This window comes from Agaricus bisporus (assembly GCF_000300575.1).
Source record: "Agaricus bisporus var. bisporus H97 unplaced genomic scaffold AGABI2scaffold_18, whole genome shotgun sequence".
NCBI lineage: Eukaryota > Fungi > Basidiomycota > Agaricomycetes > Agaricales > Agaricaceae > Agaricus > Agaricus bisporus.
This window is the reverse complement of record NW_006267353.1, coordinates 72,021-94,577: the sequence shown is the minus strand read 5'-3', so window position 1 is coordinate 94,577 and position 22,557 is coordinate 72,021. Positions and strand designations below refer to the sequence as shown.

The 22,557-nt window shown below is 46.7% G+C and overlaps 10 protein-coding genes across 10 annotated transcripts; 4 read left to right on the top strand and 6 right to left on the bottom strand.

The window, feature by feature from the left end:
• Nucleotides 1-672: 672 nt before the first annotated feature.
• On the top strand, nt 673-3,174 carry AGABI2DRAFT_230027 (hypothetical protein; the record flags this gene model as incomplete). Its single annotated transcript, XM_006457508.1, has 3 exons — nt 673-2,267; nt 2,317-2,475; nt 2,526-3,174. Coding segments are annotated over 3 exons (2,138 nt in total), but the record flags the coding sequence as incomplete, so codon positions are not given.
• A 153-nt stretch (nt 3,175-3,327) lies between these two features.
• AGABI2DRAFT_196205 (hypothetical protein) lies at nt 3,328-4,194 on the bottom strand. Its single transcript, XM_006457507.1, has 4 exons — nt 4,044-4,194; nt 3,919-3,989; nt 3,736-3,847; nt 3,328-3,681 (listed from the first exon to the last, which is right to left on the bottom strand). The coding sequence occupies exons 1-4, from the start codon at nt 4,126-4,128 to the stop codon at nt 3,416-3,418; spliced, it is 534 nt and encodes a 177-aa protein (XP_006457570.1). The 5' UTR covers nt 4,129-4,194; the 3' UTR covers nt 3,328-3,415.
• A 146-nt stretch (nt 4,195-4,340) lies between these two features.
• Nucleotides 4,341-7,046, top strand: AGABI2DRAFT_181728 (hypothetical protein; the record flags this gene model as incomplete). Its single annotated transcript, XM_006457506.1, has 6 exons — nt 4,341-4,505; nt 4,560-4,577; nt 4,628-4,701; nt 4,752-4,835; nt 4,884-5,277; nt 5,333-7,046. The coding sequence occupies 6 exons, from the start codon at nt 4,341-4,343 to the stop codon at nt 6,965-6,967; spliced, it is 2,370 nt and encodes a 789-aa protein (XP_006457569.1). The 3' UTR covers nt 6,968-7,046.
• Nucleotides 7,047-7,519: 473 nt separating this feature from the next.
• AGABI2DRAFT_80008 (hypothetical protein) lies at nt 7,520-8,774 on the bottom strand (the record flags this gene model as incomplete). The annotated part of the gene is made up of 4 exons (XM_006457505.1): nt 7,520-8,134; nt 8,213-8,464; nt 8,518-8,678; nt 8,738-8,774. The coding sequence occupies 4 exons, from the start codon at nt 8,772-8,774 to the stop codon at nt 7,520-7,522; spliced, it is 1,065 nt and encodes a 354-aa protein (XP_006457568.1).
• Nucleotides 8,775-8,788: 14 nt separating this feature from the next.
• Nucleotides 8,789-9,650, bottom strand: AGABI2DRAFT_139863 (hypothetical protein). Its single transcript, XM_006457504.1, has 2 exons — nt 9,615-9,650; nt 8,789-9,565 (listed from the first exon to the last, which is right to left on the bottom strand). Exons 1-2 carry the CDS (start codon nt 9,643-9,645, stop codon nt 9,189-9,191), a joined length of 408 nt encoding a protein of 135 aa, XP_006457567.1. The 5' UTR covers nt 9,646-9,650; the 3' UTR covers nt 8,789-9,188.
• Nucleotides 9,651-9,771: 121 nt separating this feature from the next.
• AGABI2DRAFT_230018 (hypothetical protein) lies at nt 9,772-10,970 on the top strand. Its single transcript, XM_006457503.1, has 5 exons — nt 9,772-9,920; nt 9,974-10,105; nt 10,163-10,362; nt 10,419-10,502; nt 10,557-10,970. The coding sequence occupies exons 1-5, from the start codon at nt 9,875-9,877 to the stop codon at nt 10,803-10,805; spliced, it is 711 nt and encodes a 236-aa protein (XP_006457566.1). The 5' UTR covers nt 9,772-9,874; the 3' UTR covers nt 10,806-10,970.
• A 4,130-nt stretch (nt 10,971-15,100) lies between these two features.
• Nucleotides 15,101-16,710, bottom strand: AGABI2DRAFT_79926 (hypothetical protein; the record flags this gene model as incomplete). Its single annotated transcript, XM_006457502.1, has 9 exons — nt 15,101-15,339; nt 15,398-15,470; nt 15,528-15,556; nt 15,677-15,931; nt 15,985-16,024; nt 16,081-16,289; nt 16,339-16,409; nt 16,461-16,536; nt 16,593-16,710. 9 exons carry the CDS (start codon nt 16,708-16,710, stop codon nt 15,101-15,103), a joined length of 1,110 nt encoding a protein of 369 aa, XP_006457565.1.
• A 1,137-nt stretch (nt 16,711-17,847) lies between these two features.
• AGABI2DRAFT_196202 (hypothetical protein) lies at nt 17,848-19,119 on the top strand. The gene is made up of 5 exons (XM_006457501.1): nt 17,848-17,877; nt 17,927-17,984; nt 18,047-18,068; nt 18,117-18,646; nt 18,695-19,119. The coding sequence occupies exons 1-5, from the start codon at nt 17,862-17,864 to the stop codon at nt 18,981-18,983; spliced, it is 915 nt and encodes a 304-aa protein (XP_006457564.1). The 5' UTR covers nt 17,848-17,861; the 3' UTR covers nt 18,984-19,119.
• Nucleotides 19,120-19,350: 231 nt separating this feature from the next.
• Nucleotides 19,351-19,944, bottom strand: AGABI2DRAFT_196201 (hypothetical protein). The gene is made up of 4 exons (XM_006457500.1): nt 19,818-19,944; nt 19,653-19,760; nt 19,522-19,598; nt 19,351-19,458 (listed from the first exon to the last, which is right to left on the bottom strand). Exons 1-4 carry the CDS (start codon nt 19,921-19,923, stop codon nt 19,405-19,407), a joined length of 345 nt encoding a protein of 114 aa, XP_006457563.1. The 5' UTR covers nt 19,924-19,944; the 3' UTR covers nt 19,351-19,404.
• A 981-nt stretch (nt 19,945-20,925) lies between these two features.
• On the bottom strand, nt 20,926-22,557 carry AGABI2DRAFT_79996 (hypothetical protein; the record flags this gene model as incomplete). The annotated part of the gene is made up of 1 exon (XM_006457499.1): nt 20,926-22,557. The coding sequence occupies one exon, from the start codon at nt 22,555-22,557 to the stop codon at nt 20,926-20,928; it is 1,632 nt and encodes a 543-aa protein (XP_006457562.1).

The window sequence follows — 22,557 nt, the reverse complement described above, 5'->3', positions numbered from 1 at the left end:
TAGTACTGTTTTGCCATGTCGGTGCAATGTCAACAAATACTGGACGTGGGATTTCCACCATCATCGATCACCCTTCTTTCCCCCGCCGTCAGGCATGTCAGGCAAGCCCTCTCGTGGCCATACAAAACGTATCTCTTCTCGGATTTCTCGCTTCAAAAACCGTGTTTCCTCCGTCTTCTCACCTTCCAGCCAGGGTTCCCGATTGGCTGATGATGATACAGGAAGGCTAGGTATACCTACTCATCATGCGGAGGATAGACTCCCCTCTGCGTCCACTTCTCATCGTCAATCCGTCTCGAATATCTCCCTTGATTCCAATGTGAATCACATACCCGACCATCCATCTGCCAGTCCCCTCCCCTTTGCTCGTCACTTGAAAGAATCGGCTAGTCAGAACCATTCCTCTACACATCTCGCACCCCCTTCTCCACTCCAGCCTCCGCAAGAACAAGTACTGACCTCTCCAAATACAAGTGTGAGTGGCATGTTCAAATTTGAAACGCCCCCTCACCACGTTCATAGCCGCATTCACAATACCTGAGTTCAGGGATATTGAACCAGGCTCATAATTTCGTTATGAAAGATCCTGTTTTCATCGATAACAATACCGTTGTTGACAACTGTAAGGGTCATCCATTCTATTACACATATGCTTACTATCGTTTCTGTCAGTCATGGAGAAATTTCTCCAGCACACCATTATCGGAGCGGAATTCGACTCTTCTGACCGCGACCCGCCCCCACGATGCCATCCTGGAACTCGTCTTGCAATCATCCAACGGTGTCTGGACTTCATTCTCGAGTGTAGTGACGAAGAAAAGCTCCGTTGGGTGGTTGGTCCCGCCGGAGCCGGAAAATCAGCTATCATGCAAATCGTTGCAGAAAAGGCACCGGATGGTGTCATCTGCGCATCAGTCTTCCTTTCGGTCAACGGACGAGAAGATGGAACCAAGACTATCGTGACCATTGCATATCAGCTCGCAGTCAAGTATGAGCCCTACCGTCGATTCATCCAGAATGAAATCACGAGAGATCCGTCTCTCCTTCGAAAATCACTCTCGGTACATTTTAAAAGGTTCATCGTTGAGCCATTCATCCATCGGCATCTATTCAGTCCTTCAGATCGAATTCTCATCATCATTGATGGTCTCGACGAGTGCGACGATCCCCGCACCCAGCGAGAGCTCCTCAGACTGATCACAGATTTCTGCATCAAATACCCTCTCTCACCTGTCGTGTGGATGGTTGCCAGTCGACCCGAACCCCACATTACTTCGTTTTTCGAGAAGCCCGAGATCCAGCCCACGTTCACGAAGGAGAAAATCGTGATCGATTCTGATGAAGCATGCGAAGATGTTGAACGGTATCTCCGCGCTCAGTTGAAGAAAATCAAACTTGAATACGCCCCACTCAAGCGCAAGCAGGAGTGGCCCGCCGAGCTTGAATTCACCAGGATTGCCACAGCAGCCGGTGGGCTATTCGCATACGCTTCGACAGTGATCCGATACATCGACGACCCTCACTATGGGGATCCTGCTGCGCAGCTTCGCTATGTACTCGAGGTCATTGATGCTGGCGGAGTGAATGGCATGTTGCAAAAGGATCATCCGATGGCTCAACTTGATGCGTTGTATGCTAGGATCCTATCTAATATCCCGGATAATGTTATGGTGAACGCTCGAAAACTCCTACTCCTATATTCAAGCCTCGGTTGGCACGGTGAAACATTTCGCACGCAATGTAATGTACTCGGGTTGACGGAAGATGCTGCCTATGGTGCTGTTCGCCATCTACATGCAGTGGCAAAAATCCCTGAGCCCGATAACGCTGATGATGAACCTCTCCTATATCTTCATAAATCATTTGAAGACTTCCTATTCGACCCCAAACGATCTGGATTTTCTGGTAATGCTGTAGACGAGGTTAAGGACCTCAAGGGTCAGGTATCATGGAGGATTGTCGAGGAGGTTTCAGAATCTGATGGTTTGGCCTTTGGTAAATGTATTGGCTTGGGTGATGGTTCTCAGGGAGGTCGCCCCGTATGTTGTGACGACATTTCACTCTCTTGGCCTGGTGATGAACGTTTTAGAAAGACTGATCATGAGCTAAGGCACGAGTTGCATACCGATGCATTATTTGATATGTGCCGCGCATTTAACTTTGATTGTAACTTTCAAAAGAGCATGTCCTGCTTTAATCTCCTGACTACGCGTTTCACTGCGCCTACCTTCGACTTTCCATTTAATCGTTTGCGGGACTCTGCATTCGTAAGTTCTAAAGCTCTATCCCTTCAATAATGCTGAAACTAGCCATCAGGACCAGTTTCGCGAAGAACTCACAGACCTTGGGAAGCTCAGGGAAGTCCCGCTTCGAGCATTAGATTATGCTGCAATCTGCGGGGACGTTGAGTTGCGGTTCACGAGTCCTATTGGAGTCGATGTCACACTTCCTGATCGCTGGATAGAGTCTTGCAATGTGAGTTTCAGCTTTGTGACTCTGAGTTCACTGAATCTGAGCATGTGTAGCATGAAAAGCGGGAATTAGATGATTTACAGCACTGGCAAGGTTGGACAACTAGCTTTGGTAGATTTGGGGCCCATGACTCGGAAAGCGAAGATGAAGTAGTCACTGAAGACGGCATGGCAGATACAGATATTCCCCGGTTACACTTTGTGGCGGGTAAAAGCGATCACCATGGATTTCGTCGTTTTCGCCACGTGAGATGCGATTACTGCTCGCGACGCTTAGCCCGTCATTTCATCAACAACCCGGATCAACCTGCTGCCATTTTTGTTGACTCGACTGAAATGTGTTACGTAGAATTCTCGTTTGTCGACCCAGATGATGGTGTCTCTGAGTGGAGATACAGATTGTTCCACTCCGGACCTCCGACATGTATAGATACGTAGACCTTGTTGATGTGGCCATGACCGATTTCGGTTAATAATGTTTGTGTAGAATGTCAAGCTTCTTCCTCTTTCACCGCCTCGTTTATCCGACTGTTAACTTTGCTCCTGATATCTTCTGCCATGTTTTATCTTTGCCGTTCTCCTTGCCTAGGGTATTCGAGGAATGAGAAGGACACATAATCATCTAGATTTTGCGGGCTGTACTCGGACTGTGCTTTTGACCACATGATGTACTTTGAAGGTCACAGTAACGAACTAGTCTTGTCTCTTCAACGTTTATATCCAAAACAGGTCAAGCTAGCCTCGTGCTACCGAGTTTGCTCGAGACTAAAAATAACTCTTCACCGCATTCCTCAGCTCTGCAACCCTGGCGGGACCATGCGTGCCGTTGAAATGGTAGCTACAATGCTTCCTTCCGGAGAATGGATGTCAGAATTTCTCCGAGGGTTGATGCAAAGCGACTAGGGCTCCAGAAGGAGTAACAAGTAGATGCTGCGGCGCTACTGCTAAACAACAGAGGGTCTCCAGACTATCTCATGATCGACTAAAAAACCTTGGCTATTGATCTCTACGCCTTCGTTTCTGAGATAAGCAATTTTTCGTTTGATCTCAGGTGGTTCATCGTTAAGTTTGAACACTTTCTTCTTCGAGTCTCCTTGACTTTTCTGTCCTGCGCGTTTTCCGAAGAAACCCCCGATAAAGAGATTTGAGGTGACGATGCGGTGGCATGGTATATAGGGGCTAAACGGATTGCGTTTTAACGCAGTTCCTACTAGGAACGAGAGCCTAAGATAGATTGGATGCGAAAGAGAGATAGGAAACATACCAGATTGAGCAGAACCCGAAATGTTATCGGAAACAATTTTGTACGTCGTTACCTGGCCTTTGGGAATTTGCAAGATGAAGTCATAAACAGCCCATTGGTAAGCGGTGACTAGCTGTGCGAATAAAAGCATTAAATAAAGCAGGATGCCGGGAAGTGAGTGAAAGAAGAAATAGGGAGACTGACTCTGCCGTCTTTGGTCCTATATTTTTCTCTCTCGGTCCCCCGAGGATATCCATGCAAGGCGTCTCGCTTTGCTACGTTCGCTTCAGCGTATGTCCCGCACGTCTCTATACCTTCAGCATCTTTACCTGAGACGTTCCTTTCGCGCTTCTCGTCGTCTCCTAAGGCTGCAAGGTCTTCTGAGTGAAAGAGTTCAGGTGCGATAGGGTGCATTGTGAGGCGTTAGACAGGACGAAAATGATTACAGTTGACGTTGGAAGACAGTGAGCAACAGCAGCTCTATTCAGCGACTTTTGAGGTTTAGATGCCTACCAATCAATGACTCGGACAGGGTCATCAATGCATCACACCGAGCTTCGCACGGCAATGAGGCACAAAGATCTTATATAAACGTGCTCTTGATCTTATGAGCAATACGTCCCTCGATGCCTACCACCAATCTTTTGCCTGCTAAGGATCAATTTTTTCGGTCTTTGGCTGAACTAGACGCGTATCAGACGAAGAAACAGTCTGAACGACCCGCTGTCAGCCAAACGACCGAGTGGATACCAAGAAAGTCCCCGGCCCTAGGTTCACGAGGAAGACTTCTAGTAAGCTGGAGAGTACATTCCTGCGTCCAATGTTGTTACTGATAGACCTAACAGGTTTGCCATGATTACAAGGTAGCGGTGAACCCTATGTATCGTCTTCCGTTTCTTATCTCGTGCTTTAGGGAGGGTATGTAGAAGATCCCCAAGGCCTCTCTTATACGTTTAATTATTGGTCCCTCTGCGAATCATTTGTCTAGTAAGTTTCTGTTATTTAAATAGTTGACTATATTCACATTCGTTGCTCAGCTTCTCTCATCACCGTGTTACTATACCCCCTCCGGGATGGGTCAACGCGGCTCATCGTCAAGGAGTCAAGATGCTTGGCGTCTTGTGAATTAATTTTCACTCTATTTAAAAAATAATCTAATCAAATATCAGGATATTTGAAGGCGACGCCCAAGCGGAAGCTCTCCGTTTGATTGTAGGTAAACTCCCTCAAACTTCAGGCTCGCTGCAATCATCTGCGCCCTCAACTCTACCAATCTCCTCTCATTATGCTATCGCTCTTGCCGATCTTGCCGCAGAGAGGGGCTTCGATGGATATCTCCTCAATTTTGAATGTGTCTTGACTGGAGGTGTTGAACAAGCTCGAAGCCTCGCCGCCTGGATTACTCTTCTTCAATCGGAGCTCGTCAAACGCGTCGGTCCCCATGCTGAGACGGTTTGGTATGATAGTGTTATATTCACCGGAAGTCTGGCATGGCAAAATCGGTTGAATTCTTTCAATCTGCCGTTCTTCATCCCGTCTACAAGTTTCTTTTCAAACTACTCGGTGAGTATTTCGGCCCATCAACAAAAGAACATATAATGACACTTTACTTTCCTAGTGGAGTCCCTCCTTTACCGACATAAGCGTTCAATACTACAACTCTTTAGACCATCAACTTATTGGCCTTGCGTCCGATAGCAGATCCAAGACTCTTCAGGATGTCCTCATGGGAATAGATGTCTGGGGCCGAGGTTCCTATGGTGGAGGAGGATTTGGATGTTATAAATCCCTGAACCACATCACTCCAGCCCATCTCAGCACAGCTCTATTTGCTCAGGCTTGGACTTGGGAAACCAGAGAAAATGAGTCTGACTTCACTTGGGATCTTTGGTGGAACTATGAGCGGGATCTCTGGGTCGGAAACCCTGATCCTAATGCTGTCATACCCGTACCGAGTATTCCTACCCCCGACGAAGGGCCGTATAAACCTCTCAGCACGTTCTTTGCTCGACTCCCTCCTCCTGATCCTGATGATGTTCCATTCCATACGACTTTTTGTCCCGGAGTTGGACGTTCTTGGTTCGTTGCTGGAGTTCCAGTGCATCAATACCCTGCCGGATGGATGGACGTCGATAAACAGACTACTATGGGAGATTTAATTTGGCCAATCCCCACTCTTACGTTGGAGGGAAACTCCGAGGGACCTTTACCTGACGTCGCTGCTTCTGTCGATATGACTGATTCATGGAATAGTGGCACTTCTATACGCCTCCTTTTCACCGATAAGGAAATCAATCCAGATCACTCCTTCCGTTCGTTCTCATTCCCTATCCAAACTCTGACTGTCACCACTCAGAAGAGCTATACTGCGAGTATCATATACAAACTCATACCTGATGGCACCACTACGTTCGAACTCAGCACCGCACTCTCTATTGTCCCGCTTCAAACCGGGGACACGTTCACTCAGGACCAGATGCGCGCTATGACCTGCGCTATTTCACCCAACTCGGTCACCACCACTGAACTCACAAATGACTGGGTGAAATCTACAATGGAATTTATCATCGCCGATACACCTCCCGGCATCGTATCTCTCGATTGTTCTATCGGTCTCACCCTTACAATCACATCCTCCCAGATCTCACCATTCCCACTCAATCTTCTCCTCGGCCAACTGAACGTCCACAGCACACCTTCTTCAACAATCCAACCCAACTTCCCTCGTATTCTCTGGTCCGATTTCTCCAGTTCCTCAGTTCGATTTAACGATGGTAGTACCAGAGAGGTGACGAACGTCAATTGGCAACCGGCTACATCGTTATCTCAAGTTGGTCCTATCACGATCACTTCACCTGAAGATCCGAACAGCGCTTGGACTCCACAACCTCCTTTAGAGAAACAATGGTGGCCTGGGTTCGTATACTTCAATGTTTACGCCTCCCCACCTCCTTCTCCCATCACCTCTTCCGGTATCAGTCTCATCCAACTGCCAAATCGACAACACCAACATTTACTCCAATTACCATCCGATACCAATCCGATACCAGGATTAATCTGGCTAGGAACCTCTGGCCCGGACAATTCTCTCACCAAAGGCAACTTCCAATTCTCTTTTGACAGAACTCAACTTCCAGGCGAGTTGAGAGATTTACCTACGGTTAGAGTGTACGTACAAAGTATACTTGATACCGGTGAAATTTTGGATTGGGATAGTTCGGCTTTCGTCGATGTTACATTCCCAATTGCTTGATGGTGTTTCAGTATGTAATTCTGTGCGTGCTTAGTGGATTGAGATAACGAACTTTGTTATGACATTACGACGACTATTGTGGATGTAATTAAATTGAATCAATGAATTGACGTGCTTGACTCCGACAGCGCCAACCTATGCATCAGACATATCGCAGATAATGAAATTTTGACTACGGCGAACTATCGCTTGTCTACTTGGAAAATAAGTATAAAAAACCTGTATATCTGAATACTTAAAAAAATCAAACGCCATTTTTCTAGGTAATATGCTATTTTAATAGTATTTTACACAAAACAGGTCAGAACAAAATATAAGAGGGAGAGAGAGGAGGCATACATTCCAAACAAGCTTCGCCTTCAAGAAAGAAAGAAAAAAAGAAACATAAAGAAGGAAGACGCAGAAGCATTAATAATCACTCCCTCATCATCTCATACGCAAACAACCGAACCGCCAGACCAACATCATTTTTAAAGCGGCAGAACAAAAAAAAGAAGAAACAGTCATCAAGACACCCAACCAGGAAAGGTCACAAAATGAGACTGAAAAAGATTACCGAGCGTATGGATGAAAGTTATGTTGACCTCTTTGACCTGTTCTCTGTGGTCCCACACTCGCATTAGATGGCATACTACCACCAGCACCAGGTCCTCCAGATCCACCTCTCGGTCCTCTCGGTATGTTACCACCCATATTACCACCCGCACCACCCGCACCTGCACCAGCATTACCCTGCATCATACCTCTACCCATTCCACCCATAGCAGCCTGTCCCATTCCCCCCATACCAGCAGGCATACCACCCATCCCCATCCCCCCCATCCCCATCCCCATACCAGGTCTCATACCATTATTAAATCCCGGTCCACCCATTCCGCCCATCATAGGATTCATACCACCCATACCACCCATCATAGCGGGATTCATCCCTCCACCAGCCATCTGCATCATACGTGTATATAGCGTGGCTAAAGCTTGAGGATCGAACGGTGTTTGTGGTGCGCCTCCACCACCACCCGCTGCACCGCTAAAGTTCCCTTGTTGACCACCGGCATTCGCGAAACGAGTTTGTCCTCCACTGCCACTTTGGAAAGTGCCGCCCGTAGCTTGCTCTGGTTGACCATCTTCACTAAATTGGCTGTCACGTTGATATCGAGGTTGAGCAAGCTTAACATCAATCTACAAAAGAGAATATCCCAGAGGTTGGCTAGTCGCGCTTGACAGAAGTGAACAACTCCCACTTACCAATTTCCCATCAATTTCAAGATTCCCAAAACCGAGGAACGAGGAAACGTCCGTATTCTCAAATGAAACGAAACCAAAACCTTTACTTCGTCCTGTCTCTCTATCCAGCATAACTGTTGAATCAATGACTTTGCCAAATTGCGAGAAGAATTCGCGCATAGACTCTGATGTGACACTTCCCGGAAGGCCACCGATGAAAAGCTTAGTGGCTCGTTGATGCTCTTGCCTCGGAATCGCCCGTTTGGGGTCAATCTAAAGCAAGCATGATGAGGCGTGGTAGTATATAGGTGGGAGCAGAAACGCACAATTTTACCGTCGAGTACATGTTCGCGTACCATGACAGCATTTACACTTGCTGGGTCTTCAAAGGTCAGGAAAGCAAAGCATCGAGAACGACCCGCAGCATCTCTCATGATTGTACAAGCATCGACTTTGCCAAACTGAGTAAAGTAGTCTCTGAGAGTGTCTACGAAAGAAGTATCAAAAAACCTGTTCAAGAGGAGATAAAAAAAGTAGTATATGTACCATCTGTCGTATCCCAATTAAGTCCACCGATGAACATCTTCCTACAATATTGGAGAGCATGCCAGGAATTTCAAGGCGAAGTTGAGGAGGAAAGAGTGAAAGATATGTAGAGGAGGCAAAGAGTTGCTATTAGTATGGGTAGGCTAAAACAGAGCGAGGTTATGACAAGGGGAAGAAAAGGGGAAGACTCTACTGTGGTGCTTTGTGGATATTGGGGATAGCCTAGCTTATCGGGTATAGCCTAGCCTAGCCTGGGTTGTAACATAGGCAGCAGATATGCTAGAGCTAGCTTAGAGGACGACACGACCGACTACACGAGTCATCTACTGATGCAAGCCATGTTGACCTAGACACAGGCGTCCCAAAGAGCGCCCAACAGCAGAAATCCTGAGGTGGCCGTATGCGGGGAGGGACCGCGAGGTAGTTTAGTCAGAAGCGGGAATAGGCGCGCTTACCCTTCGTCTTTCATCTCTGATGGCCGCACGGACCGTTCAGGGACGGGAATGTTTTGATTACGCGAAAGCTGACCGTCACGGTAGTCCTGAGTTTGCTGTTGCTCAAACGTGGGTATTTGCTGGAGTGCTGACTGCCCGAAAGACGAGGCTATAGGTTTCACCGAGGCCACCGGAGACCCGGAACTTGTGTACGTCGGAATCTGTGACTTGACTGGCGCCTCTTGAGCCGTTTTTTGGGGTGGTGGCGTCGGTGCCCTTTCCGCTGGCTTTGTAGACGTAGGAGTGGATGTTTCGGCCGGAGCTGGTTCTTGAGCAGCATCCACGTCTTCTTGGAAATCCTCGGTGAGCTCTACCTCATCGTTGCCATAGAGGTCTACAGAGATAATAAGAAAACAAGATACTGGGATTGAGCATACACGCACCGCCGTAGAGATCAGCATCGAGGTCAGACATGGTCGTGGTTGGAGCGAGAAAAAGTTGTGCCAGCCGCGCGTGACACCAGCGGTGTGGCGATCACGCTTAGTCACATTGATCACACGGAATGTTCCACGCCCAAATTTCTGACTTAACCGAGTCAGTAAACGGCTATCAAGCTTGCTGATTATTATTTTCTGAACTTGTAGAAATCGAGTCAGAGGTAAATTATAAAACATATAATCCTGACAAATCTCCTCCGCTAGACATGATCCACCCCCATCCGGACGCAGCCATCGTCATTGGCATCCTAGGTGCGTCAGCCACTTCTTTCTTAACCAGAATCCGCTGCTCACATCGCATCCAGCTCTACAGGGTGCCTTTATCGAACACCAAGATGCTCTACAGAAAATTTCTCTCCAGAAAAAGATCGAAATAATACAAGTGCGTACCGCTGAGGAATTAGCCAAATGCGCTGCACTTGTAATTCCTGGAGGAGGTTCGTATTGATTTACATCATGATCTTCTCTCCGTAAAGCTTATCTGTTTACACCAGAATCGACGACGATAGCGTTGCTCGCGCGACTTTCAGGTCTCCTAGAACCTCTGCGGCAATTCGTTAAAACGAAACCGGTATGGGGAACATGTGCCGGAGCCATCCTTCTATCGAAAAACGTAGAAGGTGCCAAGAAAGGTGGACAAGAGCTATTAGGTGGAATGTCCATCACGATTGCACGGAATGGCTGGGGATCTCAGGTGCGTTTGTGCAACTCTTTACTCTGATGTTAATATCAATTATATATACCTTTCAGGTCGAGTCGTTTGAAGCCGATCTTGATGTTCCACTGCTGAGAGATCCGGAACGTCCATTCACTGGAATATTTATTAGAGCACCCGTGGGTCGACTCATCAAATCTTTTTACAACCGTCCCATCTAATATCATGCATAGGTGGTTCTTTCACTAGATACAACCCCCGAAGATCCTCCTATCAAAGTCATCTCTCGACTTTCCCCTCACTATCTTCCCGAATCTCTCACCTCATCAAACTTGACGCACGAACCCAAAACATTCGTAGCCCTCCAACAAGGCCTTCACTTCCTCACGACATTCCATCCAGAATTAACTCAAGATAACCGTTTCCACGAATATTTTGTTAGAGAATGCGTTTTACCATCGTTACCTCCGCCCTTACAGTAGTGATCATCATCATTGGTCGGTGCGTATACCAACTTGCAACAATCGAGCTCTTTCGGTACTAGATTATCCGACGGTCTCGAATGGTCAGCACATAGATACTTTAAGTAGATTTATTATATTCCCCCCGAGTGCATAATTTCATTTGAACGCTTACTTCGGTTGTCAAACATGAGTCAAATGGCATTCAACATACACCGAAGCAAAAGAGAGGAATTCTAAATATGCCATGAATCATTCCGCCCATTATGTTCTCCATCGAGTTTAACTCGCCCATCTGTCATTTTGATCCCGAGTTCTCCTTCATCATCGCCCCTTCATAAGATCCCAACATCCAGCAAGGTTTCATCCGTTTGACTGCATCAAGGAACCGGCCCTGACGGGGATGCTCCGACAATATCATATCTTCTCCATCTTCCAAAAGACGAGAATAGCAATCATAATAGGTTTTCGAAGAACCAATCACATCGTAAACTTCATTCGAACACCCGTTGATGGATATCTCGTAGCGTGGATGTATCCTTTCGTTACCCTGTTGCTTTTCCAAAAGAGGTGGTGAAACTTTCACAAGCTCGTCCTGATTTTTATTCTTGACGGTAAGCCCTAATTGCATCGCAATGGTAATGTATGGTCGTCGTCCATTACCCCCAGAGAAAAAGTTATACTTTTCCTGCACATCACTGTGGATCGATCTTCTCGCAGTTCCACCATGATTCACTTGAATAAAAACAGCAGTCATACTCCATCGGTCAGGATTGCCTTCACCGCGAATCCACACGGGTATAATCAAATCCACATCAGCCAAAGTACCACAACTTCGAATCGCAGCGGCCCTCGTAAAAAGCAAGTACGCAGCCTCGTCCGATATAACAGGTTTATTGCCCGCCTTGACAAACTGCGTAAAATGGATATACGCATCTTCAAACACTTCTTTGAGGGGCCTCCCTTCTGTATTCTGCGGTCGTGCATTTAGAATTTTGTCGACAAGCTCCGGGGCAATGAGGGCATGAAAAAAAATCAACAACAGGAACCATTTGACTGAAGGAGAGGAAGCGGATGTCGTCAATAGAAAGTTTCTTCAAGATCGAAAAGTCATGTGCCAGAGTGCAGAACATCCTCGCGACCAACTCTCCTCTTGATCCTTCGTCAATAAGCCCTCCCCAGATCCAATTACAAATTGCCTCCGGTATGTTTTTCTTGTAATACGATATAATCGTCGTAATATCCTGTCCCACAAATTTTGTCTGGTGTTTAAAGTATGCAAACATCACTCGGGAAGCAGCTTCTGTCAAGAAAGGTTCGGATGGGTATCCTCCACAGAGATATTGTCGATGTTCCGGAACCGAGTACACAGTACGCATGCCACTGGCCACAAGAACTTGTTCAAGATAAACAGCTTCATCCTGGTCAGATTTGAAAGTCAAATCAAGCCGAGCCGCGAGAAGAGGAATAAGTTCATAGGATGGGTAATCACTCCTTTGTTTTCTCGTTGGATCCTCGAAACGTAATTCAAACTTCCACATGGCGAGATCCACTATTCTGTCATCTTCGGCATATGGCCACTCGAAGTTCGCCCAAAACCTAAAATACGAAACTTCAAGTCTACATAAAGAGAGAAAAAACAGATACTGACATGGGACGGCCGAATCGCGCCATGAATGCCGGGGAACAGATTTCGTCAGCGGAGTGTGATCCTTCAGTCACAATACTGGATGTTTTCCATACGTCGAAGGGAAGCTCGACAAAGGGGGGATTTAAATTTTTGTCACAGCTTTTAGATGAAGACGATAGCAGGCGAGACGACCAAAAGTTACGCGCGCTGGTGGAGTACTCGGACAGTCGGAAGTCGGACGAAAGAAAGAGAGTAAAAACAGGCACGCCAAGCATGTACGCCAAAGCTTGGCAAAGGCATTGATATCCTGTCCACCTCGGTTCTTCCTGTTCCTTGGTCACCATAAATGTGGTGAGATGCTGCGCTTCGTCAAAGTAGAAGAGTATTGAAGGTTCTCCATCGCTCGTAGGCTTGATCTTTTCAGCGATTGCACCTACGAACGTTTTCACTATACATAAAAACAGTGTCAACGTTTGGCATTTTCGCTACTATCGGTCAACGCACCCCGTGCTTGAAGCGCGTTAAATTCAATCTTTTCGTTCAAAATGTTTTCAAAACCTTCCAGAGAGGACTTGTCAATCGCCTGACCATACATTTTGCTGCGATTAGGAGTACGAGGAAGGCCAAGGTATCTCTTCCACTCAGCAGCCATGTTTTCGAGCTCACGGCCCGATTTCTTGTATTCGTCAATCCATTTATCAGCGAGGGCAAGCACTTTCAACAAGAATTGGAGGTAGAGCAGTTGTGCGTGACTCGGGGGCGACTTAGAATAGCGTGGCTCGCAGAAAAAATCAACAAGCGCATCTTCATGGGCAGTGTCACCGATCGGAAAGCCTTTACGAATACTAGGTCTTAGCTGATCATGATGCCCAATGTCAATGCCAAGTCAAAGAACGCACCTTTCCTATCACTCTCTGGCCTCAACGTGATTGGAATCGTGAAAACGGATTCTGCGAGCTTGTCCACCAGCCTAGATTTTCCTGTACCCGATCCTTGGATTATTGGACAAAAATTGGAATAAGGCTTCTCGGAAGACTTGCGATACATAGAAGATATAGCTTCTCGTAATAGCTTGTCAGTCTTACCCACGTAGTCCAAATTCCATGCATCTTTTACGGATGATGGGACATCTAAGGCGAGAACTCAACTGGTGGTCCATGGGAAGTGAAATGTCCCAGAGACTCACCAGACAACGCCCGCCTGTATTTCATCACTCGATGGCTCTCGACTTCCGTGGTAACTATCAAGATCGTGAGTGTCATAGCCTAGGTTCATACAAAAACCGGGGACGAACTATAAGTGATCAAATATCGTATCCGGCTTTCCTCAGGATCACCCTTCTCTCCCTCCTTACCAATTCTCAACTCTCTATACGATTGTAGCTGTCTTTCGTCCAACAGAGTTGCAAAACAGTCGATGTAGTCCAACCCCTGCGGTACCTGTTAGTCTCCTCTATCCGCGATCAATAAGGCGAGTTTCTTGAAGAATAACCTGTGAAGCTTTTCTATTTCTCCACGTTTTGAAAACAGACTCCTATATGTGCGTCTATGATCTTCATCCTCTCTGGCCGCGTGAAATATCGCCTTAGCTAACTCCACCTGACGATCCAATCCCGTTGGCAATCCGCATGAATCCTGTGAGGGTTGGCTGATGTTGGACATGGTGCGAGTCACGGTATGAGAATATCATGTCGACCCTTGAATTTGTTCGAGCACTGTTTGTTCCCCTGGCACGAGGCAAATGGCGAGGCATGGGCTAGTAGGACAAATCGGTAGAGTAACTGCGAAACTTACTAAGTGAATCGGGAGTAGCCGAGACCAAAGAACTTGAAACACATCGCCAGTTGTTTGGCAGATAGAAACCGGATCTTTGAATACATACACTGAGCTCATAATACCAACGTACAGGCGTCAGTGGCCTGGACTCACCAGGGGCTCATCGATACTACCCGAGGTATGCTTATAGTATTCATATCCCACAAATTTTACCATGCTCTGGCTTTACCTATTCGTATGACGCGAGATGTGAACAAATTTACGAGTTTCAGACCCTCAGGCGCAAGTTATGGAGTTATGAAGATTACGAAGGTCCAAAACCCTCTAATACTACTTACAAGTTATATATATAGTATATGTATACTCAGAACACAAATTTTCCTATCGCTGAAGACAACATCCCTCTAAATACCAGAATCTAAGCGGCACATCCAATCATACGATTCATGACCAAATCTACGTGTGGTCCGTGGTTGAGTAACCAATATCGATCCAAGCGCGCAAAGCTTCTCCATGAACGATAACTATCACAGGTAAACTATAATTAACCAAAAGAAAAAGAATATTAGGACGTAAATTCTTTATATAGAGCAATTGGGAACGCACATAAATCCACATGCGGCAACTAAGGCAATAGAAGCATTTGTGAAGAGATGCCCATAAGTATTGATCATAGGTAAAAGTGCCGCTGTAGATATTGCGAGAATGATAGAGCGGGAAGCACTGGCAATAGAAAAAATCGTAAGTAAATTTCATCAATCAAGAAAATGAATGAATCATCATACTTAACCGCGGCAGTGACCTCTGCACTATTAGAATGTAATACATCAACGACATATGCTCCACAGGGTGTCAGCGCAACATCACACTAAGAAGCCCGCCATATCCAGTTAAAAAACGGCTCCTCATGGCTAAAGTATGAAGAATGCACTCACGCCAATGCCATTCATGAAAAATAATACCATATTCAATGCTAGCCCAGGAGTCCCATCAACATATTTCGTCACCAGAGCCGAGGCAAGGACAGTTATCGGGAGATAAGCACTGTAGAGGCAGGCACGGAGGCGGTCCTCAGGGCACCAATATCCACGCTTGGCCTTGTAATAAATAACTATCTGATCTGATATCCATCCGGACATAGGTGCGCCGACTATAGAAAGAAGATTAATTGGCAAAGGGGAGAACTGTCAGGGAGAACTCGTACTTACCCGCGTTGCCGACCCCGAGAGGTAAGATTAACAAACCAACCAAAGCTTCATTCTCTATGTTATATCGCTTTCCCTGAAAATTCAGAGGGGAATAAGACCTATGATCAAGAAAACTCGACATAAGACGTACGATGGTATAAGCGAGAGGGACCGTCAATGCTAAGTTGGAATGATAGTCAGGACAAATTTTGGGACATGATGAGTAAACACTGACCGAAGTCAGTGAAGAGAGCGAGAAAGGTGAAGAGGGACTAGAGGTACGAATGAGGCGAGATTGACGGTGATAGAAAACGAAACAGTATACCATAGATAAGAGAATTGGACTGCGAAGCATCAACAATTGGGATAGAGGATTCAAGATGACCGGTCTCCACTTGGGAAGGGCTTTCCCCGCTTTGCGATACTCATCAATTCCCCTAGAATTCGGATGGCTTGTTTCTGGGAAAAAGAAAAAGATACAAACAAGAGCGCCAAAACCAGAGGCAGCAAGTGAATAATGTACGGCCCTCCATGACCAATAGTGTGCAGTAATACCTACGACCGGTGCGTCAGATAAATCGTGATAGTCAAAGCAGGAAGAGACTGACCCGAAATCGTTGGCGAAAGAGCGAAACCGAGAAGACCTATCTGATGAATGTCAGACGTCAAAGGTTCAGAGATAGTAGCGCGACAGAATGGCTCACGCCAAAATAGCTCCCATAAGGTGTACCCCGTTCCTCGAGTTTATAAATATCGCCAATAACCCCAGCGCCAACCGAAATGCCAGGAGAGGCCCCCATGGCCTGAACAAATCGCCACGCCATTAGGTGTGGCACAGTTCGTGACAATGCGGTCCCCAAAGAGCCCAGGATCATGATCGGTAGATGGTATATGTAACAAGGACGGCGTCCATCTGTCAAGGTTTTAGTAGGGGGGTAAGAGAACGACAACGTTAACCCCACAGAATTTCGCATATTTCGATCCGATGAGTCCACCAATCGCACCAGCGAAAACACATATACTGACAGCGTAACTGACATAGGTCATTGAGTCATAGACATGATGTTGACAAAAAGGCAAGTACCTGATAACCTCGCCCGTCGAATTTAGCTCCTGAGCAATCTGTGGTATACATGGTATAAACGACCCCGCGGAGAAAACTGTATAAAATTCATCAGTTTATGGAATTGCGCCACAGAGATTAGGAAGCGCTTACATGCAATGAGTCCACACCAAGAAACAATCGCAACGAGCATCTTCCTCTTCTCCGGCGAGAAACGCTCAAAGATGAGATCATGCTCTTTCAACAGTAATGGTGTTTCTTCGCTGGGCATTTTTCACAATCATGCGACGTAGATGACGGTCAGAACCTCGAATAAGAGGAACGAATAAATATTTATGCTTCACTCGGTCACAACTCCGTAGTGATGCGGATGTCTGCGTTCACGCAAAAAGGTAAGCGAACAACACTCTTCAGGACCTCAAAAATGGAAGATGAAGTATAAATACTTACTGGTGATGAAAGATCAAGGCCAAGCTTCAAGTATTCGGACGCCGCTCAACGGGCGCTGACGTCGGTGACGAGGTAGGCTGCTGATCGAATGCTAAGCGTTGCTGATATCAATAGTCGCTAAAAAAGCGAAAGCCGCTTACTGTTTGCTATATTGGGTTTCTAAGGTAACATTATAAGCGGCTGAATGTGAGCCTCATGGAACTGAATCAAAGGAGTGTTAGGGTAACGTAGGGGAGGGAGAACCTGAGCAACACCTGCCGTCGTGTACGGAGGCGCCACTAGTTTTGGTGCAGGGACTCGAGGTGTCGCTTCGTATTTTCAATGTGTTGGTGTGTGTAAAACATAGAACGTCGGGAGAAGGCACGCGCCACGCGGCAGTTTCAAATTCGGTTCTACATCTCCCCGAAGTCGGAATGCCAAGAGCAGACCTGAGGGAAATAGCCACTGCAAAAACGGTCGGATATTGGTATTTCGGAGGTGGCATTGTGGCAACGAACAAAGGCACCAAGACTTCTTGATGTCGGAAACTCGCGGTACACGAGATCAAATCCAGAGCCATAACGTAACAAGTAAATGATTTTCTTCCGGCTGAAGAGTGAGGCGCAATTTCCACGCATGCTCGGTGGCGAGAGAGCCAGGTAGTCAGTCATAAGTATAGTCATATCACACCATATCACAACATGCTTATGTCATGATAGAGCAGAGTGTAGTTATTTCACACGCCCTTAGCAAACAATCCACTAGCGACCCTTTGCAGACTCTAACAGTTGCCCGACGTGTGTGCAATCGCGAATTTCTTCTTCACAAGTCTGTCGTGTTGACGAGCATAAACAGGCCTGAATATCCTAGTATGAATCTAGGGGCAAGTGCCGATATCAAATGCTCCTGATCGGAGTGTCAATTTTCAAATAGTTCATGATGATAAGATCAAGTTCGTTCAGTGTGTTTAACAGTTGCCGTCGACTATCACTGATGACTGAACAGCGAGGTAGGTCATATACCTTACTAGTTCGTCATAATGCTCATCTCGAGTCCAGTATTAATCGGAGTGATTGGCGGCAGTGGTCTTTACCACTTGGACAACCTTACTTTCGTGTGAGCTCAACACACCCACCCACTCCGTCACTTGTACTAGAGGTACTAACCCAAACTTATAGAAAAAAAGTTCATCCAGAAACTGTGAGTCTAATTTAACATATCTACTTCGTGTGATTGACTATATTATAGCCCTGGGGATATCCATCTTCGCCCATTGTCATATCCTCCCTTCCGACAGGAACTCAAGTCGCTTTCATCGCTCGACATGGTACCGGCCACGAAATCAGTCCCTCAGCTGTCCCTTCCCGTGCCAACATCGCCGCTCTCAAATCCTTAGGAGTTCGTGCCATACTCGCTTTCTCCGCCGTAGGCTCCCTTCGCGAAGAAATCTCTCCAGGATCTTTCGTCCTACCCAATCAAATCATCGACCGTACCAAAGGCATCAGGCCTTGCAGTTTCTTCGAAGGGACGTCTGTCGTTGCACATACTGCATTCGGCGATCCTTTCAGTAGCGGATTCTTGACGTGGTTGGAACCCAGAATTAACAAGGCTTTGGAAGGGCGAGACACTAAGCTCTTCACAGACAAGTGTCTCGTTGTAATGGAAGGTCCTCAGTTCTCCACTAGAGCCGAGAGTAAGATGTATCGCCAATGGGGTGGTGACCTTATTAACATGAGTACATTACCCGAGGCCAAGCTTGCAAGGGAAGCCGAGTTAAGGTACGTGTCTACGACGAATCATATACACTATTCACCAAGTGATACCAGTTATGCTGTTGTTGCAACCGCCACGGATTACGATTCTTGGAGACCACACGATGCAGCCGTAACAGCTGCAGATGTTTTCAAAACACTTAAAACCAACGCTGACACGTCCCGCCTGGTCGCGGAGGCGATTCTCGATGAATTAAATGCGACGATCAACGATCCCGACAACGGAAAATTGTTCCTTGACGAAATAGGGAAGATGAAATTTAGCATCATGCCTCGATCGGCGCAGCAGAACAAGGAGGACTTGGAAAAGCTGGCTTACGTTCTCCCTGAATATTTCCCGTGAGAGTCTGGATAGGTCGTTGCTTCAGAAATTGGCTGGAATATCTTATACTGTAGATATATATACCCCATGGTTGCTCGCCCCTTCTTTAAAATATGTCACCAGTTTTGAAGTAGTCTTGATAGCCTCGCTTGTCTACAACTATGGTGGGCACGACGCGAAAACGTAGTAGAACACAGTTCAAGCTCAAGAATAGTCGAGCCCGCCCCCGACCATACACGCGTACTTAGCGTGACACCCGATCCTGTAGTAGGACTTCGGGGTTAGTCGGACCTTCTCCCGGTTGTCTTTCAGACTTGCGGCTCACAAAGAACGTGCTCTGCTGCCGGCGTTCAAACGTTTATCCTCGTCCATCTCATCACAATTCATCGCACATTTAAAAATGGAGCCTTTCTTCAAATACTTCAACTTCGATCACACTCGCTCAGGCCGGGATACATAAAGCTGGGGTAGTGAATAAGGTTCTACAGACGGGCGGCTGCAGTCGATCGTTTAGGGTTAACACTGGGCTGGCACATTGTCGGTCGGAATCGTGACTTACAGGGTTGAGGTTCAAAGTTAAGGCTTTGACAAGACATTCGCCACCGTTTGCGGCAAGACCCACTTGATCCTCCTTCTCTAGAAACAGAGCTGTTTCCAGCACGGCGTCCATTTCTACATAAACATACTCACTAGGTGGCTTGCCCATAGATTGAGCTATTCGAATATCATCAAAATTCTTCAAGGCAACTGCACACGCGTGAATACGTGTAAATTGGGGGGCAACCGCCGCAAGGCATTCTGAATTTAAAGATCAGCAAAGAGCATGACTTATAGCAAGTTTTGAAGAGAACAGACTTTTATAGTTGCAATCTGGCAACTTTTGGCGAGCGTCCAGTTCGATAGGACTACCGAAAGCCGACAATACGAGAAAAGCGGGGATAATAGCGAGTACAAATCTCATGGTGAGACTGAAATGCTGTTGACGAATGACGATGGATTCTCTCGAAGGAGTGTGCATCCTTTAAATACTCCAGCAAATCCTTAGCTAGTACATGTATGGAGATGCGACAAAAGATCTTCTGGTGCGCATTTACAATGTGTCCGGAAGACTAGTGCTGTACTAGTTTTTCCCTGAGACTTTGAACACATGGCTGTACGCCAATATTTAGTTTAGCGTTGGCCCAAAGAGTAGAAGTGGTATAACTTGCTCTTCTACTTAGCACTGCGGGAAGAGGTATCAATTCAATTGGTGACAGACAGCACGGACTAGAATATTAATGCGAAAAAATATGGCTGCAAGAGGGATCACCGGCCGGTTCTAAGTAATCAGAAGAGTCTGATACTAGTTACGGTACAGAGACATATGCTACTAATCGACACACATCGGAGCTCCAGAATGAAAAAAGCGGTATCTCCACTCCGACACACCATCATCTGGGTCGACGAATGAGAATTCTACATAAGCCATTTCCGTCGAGTCAACAAAAACAGAAGCGAGTAGATCTCGGTGATTGACAAATTGGCGGGCAAAGCGTCTCGAGCAGTCGATGCATTGCTTGCCACAAGGGGGTCTCTTAAAGATCCCGCGGTGAGAATCTTTGCGCACCATAATATCAAACCGCGGAGTGTCTGTAGCTACGTCTCCAGTGTCCAAGTGATTATCGATGCTTGACTCAGATTGAAAAAATCTTCTAAACCGGGTCGTCCAGCCTCGCGCATGCTGTAAACCGTCTAACCCCCTTGTTTCATGCTGCATAGACTCAGATTTAATTGCTGTTGACTATTACAAGTTAAAACTCACATCACAAGATGGATTCCAGGGATCAGAAAGTTCGACACCCGCTCCAATAGTAGGACTCGTGAACTGTAATTGAATGTCTCCGCAGATCGCAGCATAATCTAATGTTCGGAGTAGCACCTGTTTCAACCTGCCGAGCTCCGTGAGTTCACGACGGAACTTGTCCTAACCAGAATTTTGAGCACCGTAGACGGCATAAAGTATAGGACTTACAAATGCGGAGTGTTGTAATTCATCAAATGGGAGATTATTGGGTGGCGAAGTGAAACGTGTGGTTAACACATGAAAGCATGACATGGTCCCACACAGTTTGCTATCAGAGTTAAATTCGGAGCATATATCATACATTGCACCACGATATAGCTCGAGCCTTAGCTCACGGTCCGTCCTTTGAAAACGCTCGTCGCCAGGCCACGAGAGCGAAATGCTTTCACAACCTCCTTTCAGAACACCGATACTGTGTTTTATGCCTGCCCTCGCAATGGACATATCATCAGATTTATCTGGCACTTCCTCGATGATTCTCCATGACATTCGACGTTGGAGTTGTTCAGCCTCATGTTGAAAGTTAGCCGAAAATCCAGATCGGTTGAAGTCGAATAAGAAGTCTTCAAATGACTTGTGAAAATATTGGAGAGGTTCTGTGTCAGCTTTATCAGGCTCGGGTATCCTCGCGACTGCATGCAGATGATGGACAGCGCCATAGGCGGCACCTTCGTTCAATCCAACTAGATTACATTGGAGACGAAATGTCCGCGATCTCCAAGTTTTATATAGGAGCAGTAGCTTTCGAGTGTTGATCATGACATCATCCGGGATATTGGAGAGGATCCTAGCATACAATGCGTCAAGTTGAGCCATCGGGTGATCCCTTCGTAATATGTTATCCTTTCCACCAGTATCGATGACCTCGAATACACGATGTAGCTGAGTGGCTGGATCTCCGAAATGAGGGTCGCCGATATATCGGACCACAGTCGAAGCATATGCGAATAACCCACCGGCAGCTGTGGTAACCTGGGTGAACTCAAGCTCGGAGGGCCACTCCCTCTTGCGTTTGAGGGTAGGGTATTCGAGTTGGATTTTCTTCAGCTCAGCACGGAGATACCGTTGAACGTCTTCACATGCTTCATCGGAATCTATCATGATTTCCTCTCTTGTGTAAGCTGGCGTAACCCTGGCGTCATCAAAGAACGATGTGATGTGAGGCTCAGGGCGACTGGCGACTATCCACACGAGAGGAGAGACAGGGTGATTAATGCAGAAATCCGTGATCAGCCTGAGAAGTTCTCGCTGCGTGAGGGGATTGTCACACTCGTCGAGACCGTCGATGAGAACCAGGAACCGATCTGAAGGATTGTATATGTGTCGATGGATGAATGGTTCTATGATAAGCCTTTGGAAATGTACCGAGAGTGATTTTCGTGGGAGAGATGGATCTCTCGCGATCTCGTTCTGAATGAATTGACGATAGGGCGCATATCTCACTGCGAGCTGATATGCAATGGTGGCGATCGTTTTCGTTCCATCCCGTCGTCCATTGACAGACAGGAAGACTGACGCAAAGATGACACCATCCGGGGCCTGTTCTGCAACAATCTGCATCACAGCAGATTTTCCGACTCCAGCGGCACCAAATACCCAGCGAAGTTTTTCTTGACCGCTACACTCGTGGATGAAGTCCAGGCACCGTCGGATGATTGTAAGACGAGTTCCAGGGTGGCATCGTGGGGGCGGGTCACGGTCGGAAGAGTCGAATTCTGCTCCATTAATGGTGTGCTGAAGAAGCTTCTCCAT

What these genes read in the sequence shown, in the direction of transcription:
- AGABI2DRAFT_196201 (XM_006457500.1), bottom strand. Translation starts at nt 19,923, where the DNA reads ATGAGATTTGTACTCGCTATTATCCCCGCTTTTCTCGTATTGTCGGCT. An exon ending in ATCTATGGGCAAGCCACCTA is followed by an intron (nt 19,599 to 19,652) that starts GTGAGTATGTTT and finishes CTCTGTTTCTAG; the next exon opens with AGAAGGAGGATCAAGTGGGT. An exon ending in TAACTTTGAACCTCAACCCT is followed by an intron (nt 19,459 to 19,521) that starts GTAAGTCACGAT and finishes GATCGACTGCAG; the next exon opens with CCGCCCGTCTGTAGAACCTT.
- AGABI2DRAFT_196202 (XM_006457501.1), top strand. An exon ending in TTGGACAACCTTACTTTCGT is followed by an intron (nt 17,985 to 18,046) that starts GTGAGCTCAACA and finishes CCAAACTTATAG; the next exon opens with AAAAAAAGTTCATCCAGAAA. An exon ending in GCAAGGGAAGCCGAGTTAAG is followed by an intron (nt 18,647 to 18,694) that starts GTACGTGTCTAC and finishes AAGTGATACCAG; the next exon opens with TTATGCTGTTGTTGCAACCG.
- AGABI2DRAFT_230018 (XM_006457503.1), top strand. Translation starts at nt 9,875, where the DNA reads ATGATCCACCCCCATCCGGACGCAGCCATCGTCATTGGCATCCTAG. An exon ending in CATCGTCATTGGCATCCTAG is followed by an intron (nt 9,921 to 9,973) that starts GTGCGTCAGCCA and finishes CATCGCATCCAG; the next exon opens with CTCTACAGGGTGCCTTTATC. An exon ending in ACTTGTAATTCCTGGAGGAG is followed by an intron (nt 10,106 to 10,162) that starts GTTCGTATTGAT and finishes TGTTTACACCAG; the next exon opens with AATCGACGACGATAGCGTTG.
- AGABI2DRAFT_196205 (XM_006457507.1), bottom strand. Translation starts at nt 4,128, where the DNA reads ATGCACCCTATCGCACCTGAACTCTTTCACTCAGAAGACCTTGCAGCC. An exon ending in GCGCGAAAGGAACGTCTCAG is followed by an intron (nt 3,990 to 4,043) that starts GTAAAGATGCTG and finishes AAGCGAACGTAG; the next exon opens with CAAAGCGAGACGCCTTGCAT. An exon ending in ATAGGACCAAAGACGGCAGA is followed by an intron (nt 3,848 to 3,918) that starts GTCAGTCTCCCT and finishes TTATTCGCACAG; the next exon opens with CTAGTCACCGCTTACCAATG.
- AGABI2DRAFT_139863 (XM_006457504.1), bottom strand. Translation starts at nt 9,645, where the DNA reads ATGTCTGACCTCGATGCTGATCTCTACGGCG. An exon ending in CGATGCTGATCTCTACGGCG is followed by an intron (nt 9,566 to 9,614) that starts GTGCGTGTATGC and finishes TTATCTCTGTAG; the next exon opens with ACCTCTATGGCAACGATGAG.